Raw genomic sequence first — 16,116 nt, 5'->3', positions numbered from 1 at the left:
GGAGCCATCCCCTGTGTCCTGTCCCTCTGTCCCTTTTCCCTCCCCTTTTTCCCTGCAGCCCCTTCAGGTCCTGGAAGGTCCCAGTTTGGTCACTCCTGGTGGCTCCTCCAGGATGAACAATCCCACGTTTTTTTAACCAGGAAACATCTCCCTTGGCCACGTGTCCAGAAGCAGCTTGGGCTCTTTAACCCATCCAGCACATTTTATGGCCAAACCTCCTGCTGGAATTGCTTTCTCAGGAGTTTTTGCTGCTGACTCAGCATTTCCACCCTGCCACTGCCAGGTCCCTCCCAAGGTCACTCCTGCAGTAACTCCCAAGGTGGGAAATGCATCCCAGAAGTGTCTCCGTACAGGAACCACGGGGCTCAGCCACCGCAGGAGGAGGAGCAAAGCTGATTTAATTCCCATTTTCCCAGCCTGAGAGCTCCTTGTGAAGGGAGATTTTTAATGAGATGCCAACCACGGACCAGAGCTGGCTCTGGACAGGGGGATTTGGGGAAGCTCTGAGCGGAAAGCCAGGATTTATGCCCCGGTCCCAAGATGTGAATCCTCACTGGTGCTGAGCAGCTGCAGCCCTGGGAAAGCAGAAAATCAGGGAGCAAAGGCCAGGGAATGCTCTGATTCCAGAGTGGGATGGGGAAAGAAGGGAGGGATTTGAGCAGGGCCACAGGGAATGATTTCAGAGCCAGGAATGAACCCCCCACACCCCAAATTCTGTCCCACAGAGGATCCACAGCTCCCACCATTCCAAATCTTCCCCACTCCACACTTTTTATCCCTGTAAAAAGGAGCTTTTAATTCCCCAAGGCTGCTCTGAGCTGGAAGATGGGAAATCAGCTCCACTTTTTCTTTATTCCTGTTTTTTTTTTCCAGCTGCAGGATCATTTATTTTATGGCCCAGGGTGTAAAACTCTGGGTTCAGGACCCCAATAACTGTCTGGGCTCAGTTCCTGAGGGATTTACTGGAGCTGTTCCACCTTCGGCTCTGGTTTATTAAAGGAGCAGCACAGGAAGAGAGATTGAGTTGGAAAAACCCAGACTAAATCAGGGATTAGGATAAAAGCTGCATATTGGGAAGGTGGGGGAAGCCCAAGGTCCCTAAGGACTAATAATTAATTAGAGGAAGTTATAAATGGCTGTAATTAGGTTAAGAATTACTTTCTAAGAAGAGGGATTGGGGTAGGAGCTGAATGATGGAGATTCCTCCAGTTCTCCTGAGAAAAGGCTTTGGAGCCCTCAGATGATTTTAAACCAGTCAGAAAATCCCAGGAATGAGCCCTTCCCTCTCCCAAAACTCTGGCAAAACCCCTGGAAAAAGGGACACCCTGGAGCTGAGAGTCCCTAAATCTGTTCTTCTGTCCTCCACATCTCCCATGTGGAAGGGGGGATTTGGGGAGGAATGTTTTCCCCTCTCTCTCACCTGGATGATGTTCTGGATGGAATTCTCATTTTTCAATGGAAATATTGGAATAGGCAGTGCTGGCAATGGGGTGGGGAAGGATTTCAGCAGCTGCAGCAAAGTCCTGGAATTTGCACCAATTTAGGCCAAAGCCCTTGAGATCCTCTCTGCTCCAGCTCCCAGCCCTGCTCCAAAATCTTGTTCAGGACGGGATTTTTAAGGAAGGCAAATCTTTTCAATCACTGCTGGAGCTGCCAGGTGGGTCTGACTTGAGGAGCTGTTCCCAAAATCTTTGAGCATCAGGAACCACATGATGCCCTGTCCAGCACTTTCCATCCCTGCCCATCTGTTCATCCATCCATCATGCATGCATGCATGCATGCATCCATCCATCCATCCATCCATCCATCCATCATCCATCCATCCATCATCCATCCATCATCCATCCATCCATCCATCCATCCATCCATCCATCCATCCATCCATCCATCCATCCATCCATCCCCCATCCATCATCCATCCATCCATCCATCCATCCATCCATCCATCCATCCATCCATCCATCATCCATCCATCCATCCATCATCCATCCATTCATCCATCCATCCATCCATCCATCATCCATCCATTCATCCATCCATCCATCCATCCATCCATCCATCCATCCATCCATCCATCCATCATCCATCCATCCATCCATCCCCCATCCATCCATCCATCCATCCATCCATCCATCCATCCATCCATCCATCATCCATGCATCCATCTGGATGTGTCACTGCTGGGATCCATGTAAGACAATGATTCCCAGGTATCCCAGGAGAGTTTGCCATCAATCATGTGGATGTTTTGGTGTCACCTAAAAGATTCCCAGTGTTCTCCATCAGGAAACTCTGTCCTCCTGCCTCTTTTTATATCCCTGGAATGTGTTTTTTCCGGGAAAACCCCAGTGGGTTGGACAGGACCCAACACTCGGAGCTGCCACAGCTCAGCTCCACCCATGGAAGAGCAAAGCAGGGAAGTCACCAGGGATGAAATCCATCCTGGAGATGGAATTACTGTGGGACTTTAAGGAACTGTGGGAATGCAGGACTCTGGAATAACCATGGGAGATAACCTGGAAAAGCTGCCCTCATCCCAAGAAATCTGAAGCAAGGCATCAAAAACCACCTGTTAATGATGGAGCTGCATCTCAAGGGGCATCAATTATGGAGAAGGAACCTCTCCCAGGAAGCCCCGGAGGGATCCTGGGATGGAACAGGAATTTGGGACTTACCCTTTGCTCCTGGGTGGCCACGAAGGTCTGGAATCCAGGGGCCACCCCAAATCCCAGCTCCTGCACGAAGGGAGGCTCGGACTGGCTGTGGATCTGCACCTTGACTCCGGCCTCGAATGTCGTCTCCTCTGGAAGGGAAGGGGGAGGTTAAGGAGCTCAGGAACAGCTGGAATGTTCCCACCTGGATGATTGGATCCCTGGTAACTGAGGGAGGAGATCCAGCAGCAGGGTTTGCCAGGAGCAGACCATTCCTGGGCCTCATCCCAAATCACCTCCCATTGTCACCAGGAGCATCCCCAGATCCTGATCCCAGCTCCTCTTCCCTGGAACAGCAGCTCCAGCCTGCTCTGAACTTCCAAGGAAGAGAAACCAGGAGAAAAGCTCCCCTTTCCAGCTGGAATTTGGTTCCAGGACACTTTGGTGACATTCCCACATCACCAAACCAAACCAGCTCCTCCCTCCCCAACCGGAGCTGTTCCCACTCTCCAGGAGGGCTCCAGTATTGACGATTCATGAATTCATGGATGCCCCTCTGCTGTCCATCCCCAGCACAGCCCGAGGCCACTTGGGAATGTTGGTCATGAAATGACATTAAAAATGTCCTAAGTTTCAAGGAATTTTGGGTTTGGCAGCTGCTCCAAGCTGGAAAAGCCTTTTGGGCTGGCACACATCAGAGCTCGGGGTGATGGGAGGTTCCCACATACCAAATCCATGTGGAGTAACTCGAGGTCAGTCCCTCTGTTCTACTAAAACGAGTGGACAAAAGTCAGAGTGGCTTTGGAAGCAGCATTGATGAGCTCAGATCAGCCCCGTGGGCTCCTGTCCCCACACACCCACGGTGTCACCTCCTCTCCTGGGGATTCCCGCTGCTCCCACACCCCAGCAAACCCCAGACTCCATCTGGGAATAAGGACTAACAGAGGAAGTTGTTAACAAGGCCCAATTTGACCTAAACCTGGAATATTCCTGGCTTTGGATCCACGCTGGTGGCCAGCAGTGCCACCTCCACATCTGAGGAGTTTCTGTTGGAGGATGAATCATTCCTCAGCCTCCCACTATCCTGTAGCATTTTCCTACAATTTCATTGTGCATTTCAATTTCTGACAGCTCTGGGAGAACCTTGGGAATCCCAACCATTCCCAACTCTGGAGCTGCTTCTCCAGGGTCTGCACAGAGAGCGGTGGGAGGACACGGGCAGGGGACAAGGGGACAGTGAGGGGACTCTGGATGAGGTTTTGTGGATCTCAGGAATTCAGGATTTAACTCTGCTGGCAAAGGGATCTGCTGCCTTCTCCCGAGAGGATTTTCCCACAGGATCATGGAATCCTGGAACGGTTTGGGATGGAAGGGACTTTAAACCCCACCCAGTTTCACCCCTGCCATGGCAGGGACACCTTCCACTGTCCCAGGCTGCTCCAAGCCCCAATGTCCAACCTGGCCTTGGACACTGCCAGGGATCCAGGGGCAGCCCCAGCTGCTCTGGGCACCCTGTGCCAGGGCCTGCCCACCCTGCCAGACAGGAATTCCTTCCCAAAATCCTCCCTAAACAGACCCTGCTCACCCAGGAGCTGCCAAGGCAAACACAGTGAGACCCCACAGGTGGGATGGGTTTAGGTTGGGATTTGCCAGGACAAACGGGAGCATCCCAGCGCTTGGATCCCCTCCCTTCCAGCCACTCCAAGGTGTCACCTCCCAGCTCAGCAAAGCCATGGCCAAGGGCTGATCCAGGAGTTTGGAATTCTGGAGACTCCAGGCCAGAAAGTGCTGTCACCTCCTGGGAAAACCCAGCCCCAAACCACACATTCCCACGGTTTTTGGGAACAAACCCCTGCCAGCTCATTTCAAACGCCTTTGGTGATGGAGAACATCCCAACCCCATCCCAATCCTATCCCAGCCCCATCCCAATCCCATCTCCACAGCCCCATAGTGTCCCAGGGTCTGCCCCAGCTGCCCAAATCCCATTCCAGGCCAGACTCAAGCCCTTCCCAAGCTCCCCCCAGGTTTCCCAGCCCCAATTCCCATCCCATTTTCCCGCTCCTGCCGGTACCATCCCACCCCCACGGCTCTGCTGGGTGTTGATCCCATTCCAGCACTCTGGAGGAGATTCCATCTGCTTCCCTCACTAATTCTCTGACACCTCAGATGAAAAAAATCCTATTTAGTTTAATTTGTTGGGCAACAGGAATTTTCCTGAAATATTTTCCATCCAAAACTCCTTTGCCCATTTCTGCACCTGCCCCAGCTCGAATTCCATGGATTTCCCATGCCCGGGGGTCTGTTCATGGGTAAATCCCTGTCCATCCAAACCAAGGTCTAGCCTGCAGGTATCCAAATTAATCTTAAAACCAGCAGGATTTGGAATTTCAAATGGGAAATCCTGGAATGAAGCCAGTGGCGCACATGGAAAGAGAGGGAAGGGCCACAGCATGGAAAAAACTTTGGGATTGAACCCCAAAATTGCAGAATTCCATCAGTGATGATACCCAGGAAAACAAAATAAACAGGATTTTCTTAGAGGAGCTGCCAACCCCAGGCACCTTTCCCTGTTTCTCCTGCACAAGGATGAAACAATAAACATGGAATTGGCTTGGAAAAATTGTCCCTTCTTATAAAAAATCGATTCCTTCCAAAATTCCTGTTTGCTGCCAGGAGAGGCAAGTTAAAAGCCCAGCTTGGCTGGAAATGCCTGGATTAGAACTCATAAACTGCATCCTAAATATTCCACATCCATGCTGGGATCCAGGAGCTTTAGTGGGGATTAAATATTTCTTGGAATTGTGGGAAAAGGGAGGAACCAGCAGCACCAAAAATCCGTGTTTGGGGCCATTCATTTCTGAAGGAATTTTCTCTGGACACACAATAAATCCCAAAGGGCTCTGTGGCAACCCCTGGCAGTGGAGAGGGCTCTGAATATCCCAGGGAAAAATCCCAGCCATGATTTTATTCATATTTCCAATTTTAGGAGTTTTTGACAACTTGACAATTTCTTTTGCCAATTTGACAATTTTTTTTCCATTTTTTTCCAATTTTAGCATCATTTAGAACGGCTTTTTCTGGGAATTTCTCCTGGACCTCTGGGGCTGAGCCACTGCTCTTCCCATTTTTTACGAACAACCATCACCGTGGGGAAAAATAATCCTGGAATCCTTGGATTTGCTCAGAGAAACTAAAACCAATCCCAATCCCTTGGGATTTGGGTTGCACCTCCCAGTTTTTAACCTTGTTTGGGATGTTGGAAATGCTTCATTTATCCCCAGCCCCACTCTCAGGGCTTGGTAATTCAGTTTATAGCCCATTCCAGGTTGGGAATAATAAAAATTATTCCTTGGAAACTGCAGTAAATCCATTCCTGCACCCAGCAGAGTCTCCCAATGAATCCTGAGCCCATTTTTTGGAATCACCCATCAGTGTGGGGAAAAATAACGCTGAAATCTTTGGATTGGGCCAGATAAATTCAAAATCAATCCAAATCCCTTGGGATTTAGCACGTCTCAGTTTTAAGCCTTATTTTGGGATGTGGGGAAGCCCAACCCCTTGCTTCATTCCAGCCTGGAAATTCAGTTTTTAGAGCATTCCAAGTTGGGAATAATCCAGAATTCCAACAGAACTGCATTTTCCCACTCATTAAATCCATTCCTGCTCCCAGGGCAGGGTCTCCCAACAAATCCTGAGCTGCTCTTTCCCCTGCAGGATTAAAGGAGCTTGAATTCAAGCTGGGATTAATTCAGCACCTGCTCCCAGCTGGCTGCAGAGGGAAGCTCAGCTCTTACTCCTGCTGTTGCATTTCCATGACTTTTTTGGGAAGAGCATCCCTGGAAAACTCTACAGGGAGTTCCAGGAGAGCTGGGATCAAACTCACCCCTGAAAACTCAGGAATTAAAATCCCAAGTGCTGCCAAAAACCAGGAGCTTCCCTCTCACCCTGCCTGGCCCTGTCCAAACGCATCCAATTCCCCCTGGGAATGAACAGCTGGAGCTGATCCTGGCTCTGATTTATGGGAAAATGAGGATACAGCTGGAGCTGGGAGGTGCTTCTGGTGGAACTGTTATCAACAGCTCTGAAATTGTTATCCTGAGTCCTGGAATTGTGATCCTGTAGTTCTGGAATTGTTATCCTCTGGAACTGTTATCCCCCAGCTCTGGAATTGCTATCCTGAGTCCTGGAATTGTCATTCCCAGCTCTGAAATTGTTATTCCTCACTTCTGGAACTGTTATCCCCCACCTCTGGAATTGTTATCCTCTGGAGTTGTTATTCCACAGCTCTGGAATTGTGATCCTGAGTCCTGGAATTGTTATCCCCACCTCTGAAGTTGTTATCCCCAGCTCTGGAATGGTTATCCTCAGTCCTGGAATTGTTATCCCCAGCTCTGGAATTGTGATCCTGTAGCCCTGGAACTGTGATCCTGTAGTTCTGGAATTGTTATTCCCTAGCTCTGGAATGTTATCCTGAGTCCTGGAATTGTGATCCTGTAGTTCTGGAATTGTTATCCTCTGGAGTTGTTATCCCCAGCTCTGGAATTGTTGTTCTGTAGCCCTGGCAGCCCTGGAATTATCATCTTGTAGCTCTGGAATTGTGATCCCCAATTCTGGAACTGGTATCCCCAGCTCTGGAATTGTTATATCCAGCTGTTGAATTGTTATCCTGTAGCCCTGGAATTGTTATCCTGAGTCCTGGAATAGTTATCCTATGGAGTTGTTATCCCCAGCTGTTGAATTGTTATCCTGTAGCTCTGGAATTGTGATCCTGAGTCCTGGAATTGTGATCCTAATTCTGGAATTATTATCCCACAGCTCTGGGATTGTGATCCTGTACCTCTGGAATTGTTATCCCCCAGCTCTGGAATTGCTGTTCTCCATCTCTGGAATTGTTATCCTGAGTCCTGGAATTATTTTCTTGTAGCTCTGGAATTGTCATCCCCAGCTCTGAACTGTTATCCTGAGTCCTGGAATTGTGATCGTGGAGCTCTGGAATTGTTATTCCCTAGCTCTGGAATGTTATCCCACAGCTCTGGAACTGTTATCCTGTAGCTCTGGAATAGTCATCCCCAGCTCTGGAGTCGTTATCCTCTACCTCTGGAATTGTTATCCTCTGGAGTTGTTATCCCCAGCTCTGGAATTGTTATTCTGTAGCCCTGGCAGCCCTGGAATCATCATCGTGTAGCTCTGGAATTGTTATCCTGAGTCCTGGAATTGTTATCCCCAGCTCTGGAACTGTTATCCCCAGTTCTGGAATTGTTATCCCACAGCTATGGGATTGTGTTCCTATAGCTCTGGAGTTGTTATCCCCAGCTCTGGAATTGTTATCCTGAGTCCTGGAATTGTTATCCTCTGGAGCTGTTATCCCCAGCTCTGGAATTGTCATCCCCAGCCAGCAGCTCCATGGGGGTGTTCCTGTTTGGAGAAAGCCAAAGCAGGTCCCCCACAGCTCCATCTAGGAATTCCTCAGTTAATTCCCATAAATCTTCCCTGCTCTGGACAGAGGGAACAGAGCTAGGAAAGGTTTCACTGTCCTGGGCCTCAGTCTCCCTTCTGTAAAACAGGAACGACATCCCGAGGAATTCCACGGGCTCTTCCCACACCCAGGCGCCCCCAAACCCCAGGAGGGGCCCAGGGTGAGCCCCAGGAGCCACATCTGGCAGGGATCCCAGATGTGCATCCCTGGAGGGCACTCTGGGCCCAGGATTCCTGGTGTTCCTCGGGAAGGAAGGACCTGGAGCAGGGGCCAGACATGGCCCAGGAATGCTGTGGGATGCTGAGATCATCCTGAGGATTTCCAGCATCCTTTGCTTGGTATCACCACGGAAACGGTGAGCCAGGGCTCCCCCACCTTCCCAGGGCTCTCCAACCTTCCAGGGATCTCCAACCTTCCAGGGATTCCCTCTTCCCAGGGATTCCCTCTTCCCAGAGCTCCCACAACTTCCAAGGATCCCCAATCTTCCAGGATCCCCCATCCTCCAGAGCTCCCCTGCTTCCCAGGCACCTCTTCACCTCCTGTGTGACCCCTGGGAAGGGCAGGAATTCCCAGCACTGAGAAGCTGCTCTGGGTGTGCTCCCTGTTCCCATCAACCCCAAGATTCCCTCCCCAAATCCTCCTGCAGGAATGTGTCCCCTGTGGATGGAGTGACTAAATTATTCTTTGTCTGCTTAAAAAGGAAAAAAGCCCAGAAGTTTCTCTCCTCAATTTGGTACAAAGACACCTCATAGGACCTGTGGGACTTCACCTCAGACCTGGGGCTGCCAACTGAACAGAGGCCAAAAGGTCCCACCCAAGTAATTAGCTAGAAAAAGAAGAGAACAAAGACAATAATTGCTTTTGTGGGTGTTTTGGCAGAAGCAAGGACCTCTTGCCCCTGGCTCAGGTTTTTCTCTGTAAGAGCTTTGTTATTTTGCCTTTTAATAAAACTTTTTCTGTTTCCAACACTACCTCAGAAGCCATCCTGCTGATTTTATGCAATTTGGGGTGGCTGGGCTATCTCAGGTGTGAAAGATTCTCTGAGACTCATAAGACCTGAAGAGTAACACATCATTATTACACATTCCTCACATTCCTCATCATTCTGGGAAGCAGGACTTGGATTTGTGTCCTCAGGTCACCCCCAGGCCCTGCTGAGCAGGGGATCCCTGGATGCTCCCTGTGCTCCCAGGGAGGCTCCTGCCCCTCCAACCCCTCCTTATCCAGGCAGGAGTCCTGACCAAACTCCCAACACTCACATTTTTCCCAAACAAAGCTTTACACTGTTTTAGGCTGGAAATGCAAGGTGTGGCTGGGGTGTGTGTTCTGTCCCCATCTGTCAGAGCTGGGGCAGTTCTCTGCTGTTAACTGGGCATTTTCTTTATCTCTCCCACAGCCAACCCTCCCTCCAGGAGATCTCTTTGTTCATGGGCCATTAATTATTAATTATCTTCTGTCCATGGCCACTGAGTGTCCCTGCAGGGCTGATCCAATTCCATCATCCCATGGGGAGATGCTCCGCCCAGGGGAGGAGCCAAGCATTCCTACCTGGATCCAATCTGAGCTTTGGGACAGCCCAGCAGCCTTTGCCCAGTGCATTCCCAGAGGAGCAGCTTCTGCTGCCCTGCATGGCCAGAGGGAGCCCAGGCCCATCTCCAGCAGCCCTGGAGCTGCAGAGGAAAACTCCCCCCTTGTGCAGGATCCCTGCTCCAGCAGAGCCACAGCTGGCACTGCAGGAGGGCTGAGCCCCCATGGGATGGGGCTGTGCCCCCACCCTGACACACAATATTCTGACTCTGGCAGTGTTGGCTTGTATCACTGCATTTTAATTTCTATTTTCCCTAATACAGAACTTTTATTCCTGCTCCCATCTCTTTGCCTGAGAGCCCCTTATTTTCAAATTTATAACAATTCAGAGGGAGGGGGTTTATATTTTCCATTTCAAGGGAGGCTCCTGCCTTCCTCAGCAGACACCTGGCTTTTCAAACCAAGGCATATACATTAAAACAAAAAATCCAATTGCCATGGAAACATGGCTCCAAGAAAGCAGGAGCTGCAATCCCACCCTGGGAAAACGTGGAGTTGTGAAGGCACCAGTATCACCAGTTTGGCTGCCCCAAGAGGGCTCTGATTTCCATGGAAATGGGGCTTCAGTTCCCTGGGAACAGGGAAGAGAAGCTGGAACCTGAATGTTGATCCCAGCTGAGGCCACACAGCTTTTCCAGGGAAAATCACTCACTCCAGATTTGTCCTGGGGGTGTTTTTGCTGTGGGCTGAGCTCTGGGAGCAAACAGGGACAAGAAATTTCCTGGTGGATAAAAGGGATCTGTCTGCCACATCCACCTGGGAAAAAGGGCTGCTCCCCCGGGATACAGCAGGGGTGACATCCTGGGGGCTCTGTGGGGTCTGGGGGAGCCCAGCCTGGCTGGATCCAAGGGAATAAATCTATCCTGGAGAAAAGGAGGCTCAGGGGAACTTCTGACTCCACAGCTCCCAGACAGGGTGAGGCAGCTGAGGGGTGGGGATTTCTCCTGGGAAAAGGGACAGGATGAGAGGGAACAGCCCCAGGCTGTGTCAGGGGAGGCTCAGGTCGGGTTCAGGGAAAATTCCCTCATGGAAAGGGTGGTCAGGCCCTGGAAGGGGCTGCCCAGGGTGGTGTGGAGTCATCCCAGCTGTCACCACAGAATGACACCTCTGCTGTCATTTCCCTTTGCTTTGGGGAGAGGGCACGGCAGGAATGGGAGAGAGGAGGAAAAATGGATTTGCCAGGAAAAGAAGGAGACTCAGAGGGAACAAAAGCCGGGAAAGAAGCAAAGGGGTCTCTGCAGTCTGATCCCAAGGGATGAGGGCACGGAGCCAATGCTTCCCTCTGGAATTCCAGCCTGGAAGTGTCCCAGGCCAGGTTGGAGAACCTGGGATAGGGGAAAGTGTCCCTGCCCAGTGGATGGACTTTAAAGCCCCTCCCAACCCAAAGCATTCCATGGTTCTGGAATTCCTACAGCATCAACTGGGAAAAAAATCCAGGACAAACCCCAGCCCACACCTGCCCTGGGCTGGGACTCAAAGCCTCCCTGCAGAAATTCCTGATTTATCTCCCACTTTGGGTTTATTTGGGTGCCTTCCACCCCATCCCTGGGTCATGGAGTGGGAAGGGGCAGGAGCTGGGACTCCAGAGCTCCTCCCCAGCCTGGAGAAGAGGTTTTTCCCTGCTCCCTCCTCTCCCAGCTCCCTCCCTTCCCGAGGAGCAGGAGGTGTTGTACAACCCCATGGAGCCGCTGTGCTATTTTTAGGGAACACATTGCATTTGCATCCCAAATCTGGGGCCAGATGGCTCCATGGATATTATTAAAAAGCTCCTTACATAATCCAGGAGCAGGAGAAAGCCTCAGGATTCCAGCCCAGGGCTGGAAAAGGTTTTGCTGGATGAGCAGGATCCAGGAATTCAATATTCCAGCTCCTCACTCCTATTTAATCATTGAAAAGAGGGAATAAACTCTGGGAAGCTGCTCTCCTGGGGTCATCCCAGGGCAGGCAGGGATGCTCCTGCCAGGTGATGCTGCTTCCATGAGCAAGGAATACAAATGCCCTTCCCACCTCAGCATCCCTTGGGAATCACGTGTGGCAGTGAAAGGAGGAGGCAGGAGAGCCAGAGGATCCAGAGCTCCATGGGTATTATTAAAAAGCTCCTTACATAATCCAGGAGCAGCAGAAAGCACCAGGACTCCAGCCCCAGGCTGGGAAAGGTTTTCCTGGATGAGCAAGATCCAGGAATTCAATATTCCAGCTCCTTGCTCATGTTCTATTAATTAATTAAGTTATTAAGTTCAACTTTTAATCATTAAAAGGAGGGAACAAATGTCTGGGAAGCTGCTCTCCTGGGGGTCATCCCGGGGCAGGCAGGGATGCTCCTGGGATGCTGCTCCCACAATTGCTCTATGCTGGGGAAGGGATAAAAATGCCCTTCCCACCTCAGCATCCCTTGGGAATCATGTGTGGCAGTGAAGGGTGACCACGGGAGGGACAAGAGCCAGGAGATCAGAGCTCCATGAATTTTATTAAAAAGCTCCTTACATAATCCAGGAGCAGGAGAAATCACCAGGATTCCAGCTGGCTGGGAAAGGTTTTGCTGGATGAGCAGGAGCCAGGAATTTAATATTCACCTCCTTGCTCTTCCCTATTAAACTCAATTTTTAATCATGAAAACGAGGGAACAAGTGTCCCATTACCTGCTCTCCTGGGTGGGGCCATCCCAGGGCAGGCAGGGATGCTCCTGGGATGCTGCTTCCATGATTTCTCCATGCTGGGGAGGGAATAAAAATCCTTTCCCACCTCAGCATCCCTTGGGAACCATGTGTGGCAGTGAGGGAGCAGAGCCAGAATCTCCAGAGCCATCCTCACACCTCAGGAGCTGCTGGCAGGAGCAGGGGCTGGGGAAGGAGCAGAGATTCCCTGCAGGGAGGGAGGGAGGGATGCTCCCGGCATCCAGAGCCGGGGGTGTCACCCATCTGCCAGTCTTGCTCAGCTGCTGCCCCCAGGGACTGGGATGATCCCAAATAAATCAAAATAAGGGAAAACAGCTCGGAAAGGCACAGAAGCAGATCCTGTTCATCCCTCCCCCTCCAGGAGCTTCACTGCTTCCCCTGAAACAGCCTGAAAAATAAACAGGGAAAAGCTGCTGCTGGTCCTGGCTGCTGGAGGGAAGCAGAATTCCCAGGGATAAGGAGGGGTCCTGGCAGAGCTGCTGCCCCTTTGGGATGGATGGATGGATGGATGGATGGATGGATGGATGGATGGATGGATGGATGGATGGATGGATGGATGATGGATGGATGGATGGATGGATGGATGGATGGATGGATGGATGGATGGATGGATGATGGATGGATGGATGGATGGATGGATGATGGATGGAAGGATGGATGGATGGATGGATGGATGGATGGATGGATGGATGGATGATGGATGGATGGATGGATGATGGATGGATGATGGGGGATGGATGATGGATGGATGGATGATGGATGGATGGATGGATGGATGGATGGATGGATGATGGATGGAAGGATGGATGGATGGATGGATGGATGGATGGATGGATGGATGGATGATGGATGGATGGATGGATGGATGATTGATGGATGGATGATGGATGGATGGATGGATGGATGGATGGATGGATGGATGGATGGATGGATGATGGATGGATGGATGGGACTGGCATGTTCAAGGGTCCAGCCAGTTTTTGTTATGGATGAAAGGGAGATCGTAGGATCATGGAATGGATTGCCTTGGAAGGGGCCTTAAAGCCCACGCAGTTTCACCCCAGCCATGGCAGGGACACCTCCCACTGTCCCAGGTGCTCCAGCCCCAGTGTCCAGCCTGGCCTTGGGCACTGCCAGGGATCCAGGGGCAGCCCCAGCTGCTCTGGGCACCCTGTGCCAGGGCCTGCCCACCCTGCCAGGGAACAATTCCCAATTCCCAATATCCCATCCAGCCCTGCCCTCTGGCACTGGGAGCCATTCCCTGTGTCCTGTCCCTCCATTCCTTGTCCCCAGTCCCTCTCCAGCTCTCCTGGAGCCCCTTCAGGCCCTGGCAGGGGCTCTGAGCTCTCCCTGGAGCTTCTCCTCTCCAGGAAAGGATTTTCCCTCTCTGTATCCCTCAGCATTGCAGCACCTCCCTCCCTTTGTCCCTCACTGTCCCCAGGTGTCCCCCCAGCCCTGTTCCCTCCTGCCACCCCCGCTATGGAGGATTTTATGGATAAATAAATGGAAATATGGAAAATTTGTACTGAGTTTTGGTGGCAGCCACAAGGCATTCCCAGCTCTGGGGGCAGCAGGAGGGACAGGATTTCCCAACCAGCCTGGGAAACCTCCAGGCAGCTCAGGCTGCTGGAACTGAGCTGGAGGGAAAATAAACCAAAATATCCATCAGTGCCAGGCTGATGGGAATTGGGGTAGGAAATGGTAGGGCTGGCACTGGAAGGTTTTCAAGGAATGGGGAGAGAAATAGCAGGAGGTGAAATCCAGCAAAGGATAAGAACGAGGCAGAGCTGAATCCAGATGGATTTTCCAAGAGAGACAAAAAGGGAATTCCTCATCTTGTGGCCACCTCAGAGCTGACCATCAACCCTTGCCATCACCATGGTGATGATCCATTCACCCATCCCTTATTGAGATGGAAAATCCCTTTTTAAGGAGTTTTGGAGGGTGGGGTGGCTCCAGTCTGGATTTCACCCCATTCCTCTCCCAAATGCACCTTCCCAGGTGCCCACACCCATGGGAGGGGCTCCAGGAGCCCTGGCAGTGGAAACGCCACCCCAGCTCTGGTCACAGGGCAGGGGGATGGATGGGGACAGGGAAAGGAGCATCCCAGAGGGGCTGGGATGGGAAGAGGAGCAGGAAAGGAGGGATTTGGGAGGAGTCCAGCACAGCTTGGGTTGTGTCTGGTGAGGGGAAAGCTCCGGATCCTCTCTATAAATATTCCCAGGCAAACACCAGACGGGAGCAGAACATTTCCACTGGCAGGAAAAACAGTGGGGAAAACAAAGGATGCAGACTGGAACAGGTTATCCCAGGATACTGACTCCAACCCTTCCATCTGGGGACACTCCAGGCAGCCAGCCCCAGCTGAGGGTGCAAATCAAGAGGGGCTTGGAAATTTCCCCCTCAGAATCAGCTCTGACATCCCTTGGGATGTGCATTGTGAGCTGCTCCAGCCTGGAATTCCAGGGAGTCTGCAGGACCTGCAGGATTTGGAGGAAAAGATTGGAAAAATGATGGGGGAAGTGTTGGGGAAGATGAAACAGGAAAGCCTTATAAATATGATTATCTGGCAAAAGATTTTGAGAATATGGAAACTATAAGCGAGATTGAAATGAAAGCAAGCTTTGAGATCCCTCAGTTACTGAACAACTGGAAAACAATGGTGTGGCCACTGAAGGTGATCCCCTTTTGATGGAACAACACCCTCTGCTTGCAGACAGGCCCAAGGGGCAGAGCAGACCCTGCCAGCTTGGCAGAAGGGCCCAAAGAGGAGTTTTAGGGTTTAAAATGTAACCCAGTGTGGTAATGTAGCGATTCTTATAGGCTGTATGGAAATGCTATAGGATTTGTGTATCTTCTACTAGATTGGTGAGTGAGAATTAGAATATTCAACACAGAAGAAGATTTATTGTATTGTAATGGGAACTTCACTCTCTTAGCTCTTACCCCGTTTCTTCTCTTACCCTTTTACTCTCTCACCCTCTCATCCTCTCTCCCCCTCTCTTCTCTCAGTCCTGCTCTAAGCTGTGCCTGGCAGCTCCCAGCAGGGCCCTGCACCCAGGCCCTTTGCAATAAACCCCAAGTTCCAGCCCTGGCCCCAGGGATCTCTCATCTCCATCCATCCTGACTGTCCTACCCCGTGATGCTCTGACAGGGAAGCCTCAGGGGAACACTCTGGGGGCTGGAGGAGCAAACTGGGGCATCCCCACTGGGACCAGGCTGAGGCTGGCTCCAGACTGGGTTTGGGGAGATGTTGGACGTGGGTAGAACAGGGAAGATGGGATCCTTCCCTGGAAGTGACGATCCCAAGGGAGCTGAAGGTGCCCTGGTGGGTCAGAGGTGAGCAGAGCCCCAGGGAGGGCAGAGCTGGCTCAGAGCCCTTTTCTCCAGGCATGGATTCCATGCAAGAGGAAACAGCCTCAGGCTGATATTGAGGAAATTCCAGTGGGGCAGTCCCTGACCTTGCAGGGATGTAAATCCAGCTGGATGTGGCACTTGGGGACAGGAGCCAGTGGTGGCCTTGGCAGTGCTGGGGGATGCTGGACTCATCTCAGAGGACTTTCCCAACCTGACCAATTCCATAACCCTGCATTCCAAGCCATCTTTCCTCACAAAGACAGGAATTCTGCCGCCCCTGCCTGGCCCATTTTAGGGTGGTTAACATCAAATCCCTCTCCCCCATCTCCCCTCTGGACAGCCCCATTCTCCTTCCCTCACCCTGAGCTT

At 51.4% G+C, this 16,116-nt stretch overlaps 1 protein-coding gene across 3 annotated transcripts in view; it reads right to left on the bottom strand.

Moving 5' to 3' along the window:
• Window positions 1–16,116, bottom strand: part of LOC118696554 (acid-sensing ion channel 2) — a 483,676-nt gene that overhangs the window by 15,524 nt on the left and 452,036 nt on the right. For all 3 annotated transcript variants that reach the window (XR_004981656.2, XM_036398737.2, XM_054517409.1), the window contains exon 3: window positions 2,676–2,803. Coding sequence is in view for 2 of the 3 variants with exons in the window: in XM_036398737.2 (XP_036254630.1) it covers window positions 2,676–2,803 (128 nt within the window). In the remaining variant the exon portion in view is untranslated. The remainder of the gene's footprint in view (window positions 1–2,675; window positions 2,804–16,116) is intronic.

Source organism: Molothrus ater, chromosome 27 (assembly GCF_012460135.2).
Source record: "Molothrus ater isolate BHLD 08-10-18 breed brown headed cowbird chromosome 27, BPBGC_Mater_1.1, whole genome shotgun sequence".
NCBI classification, from domain to species: Eukaryota; Metazoa; Chordata; class Aves; order Passeriformes; family Icteridae; genus Molothrus; species Molothrus ater.
The sequence above is the reverse complement of the archived record's forward strand: the minus strand, read 5'-3'. Positions and strand labels throughout refer to the sequence as shown.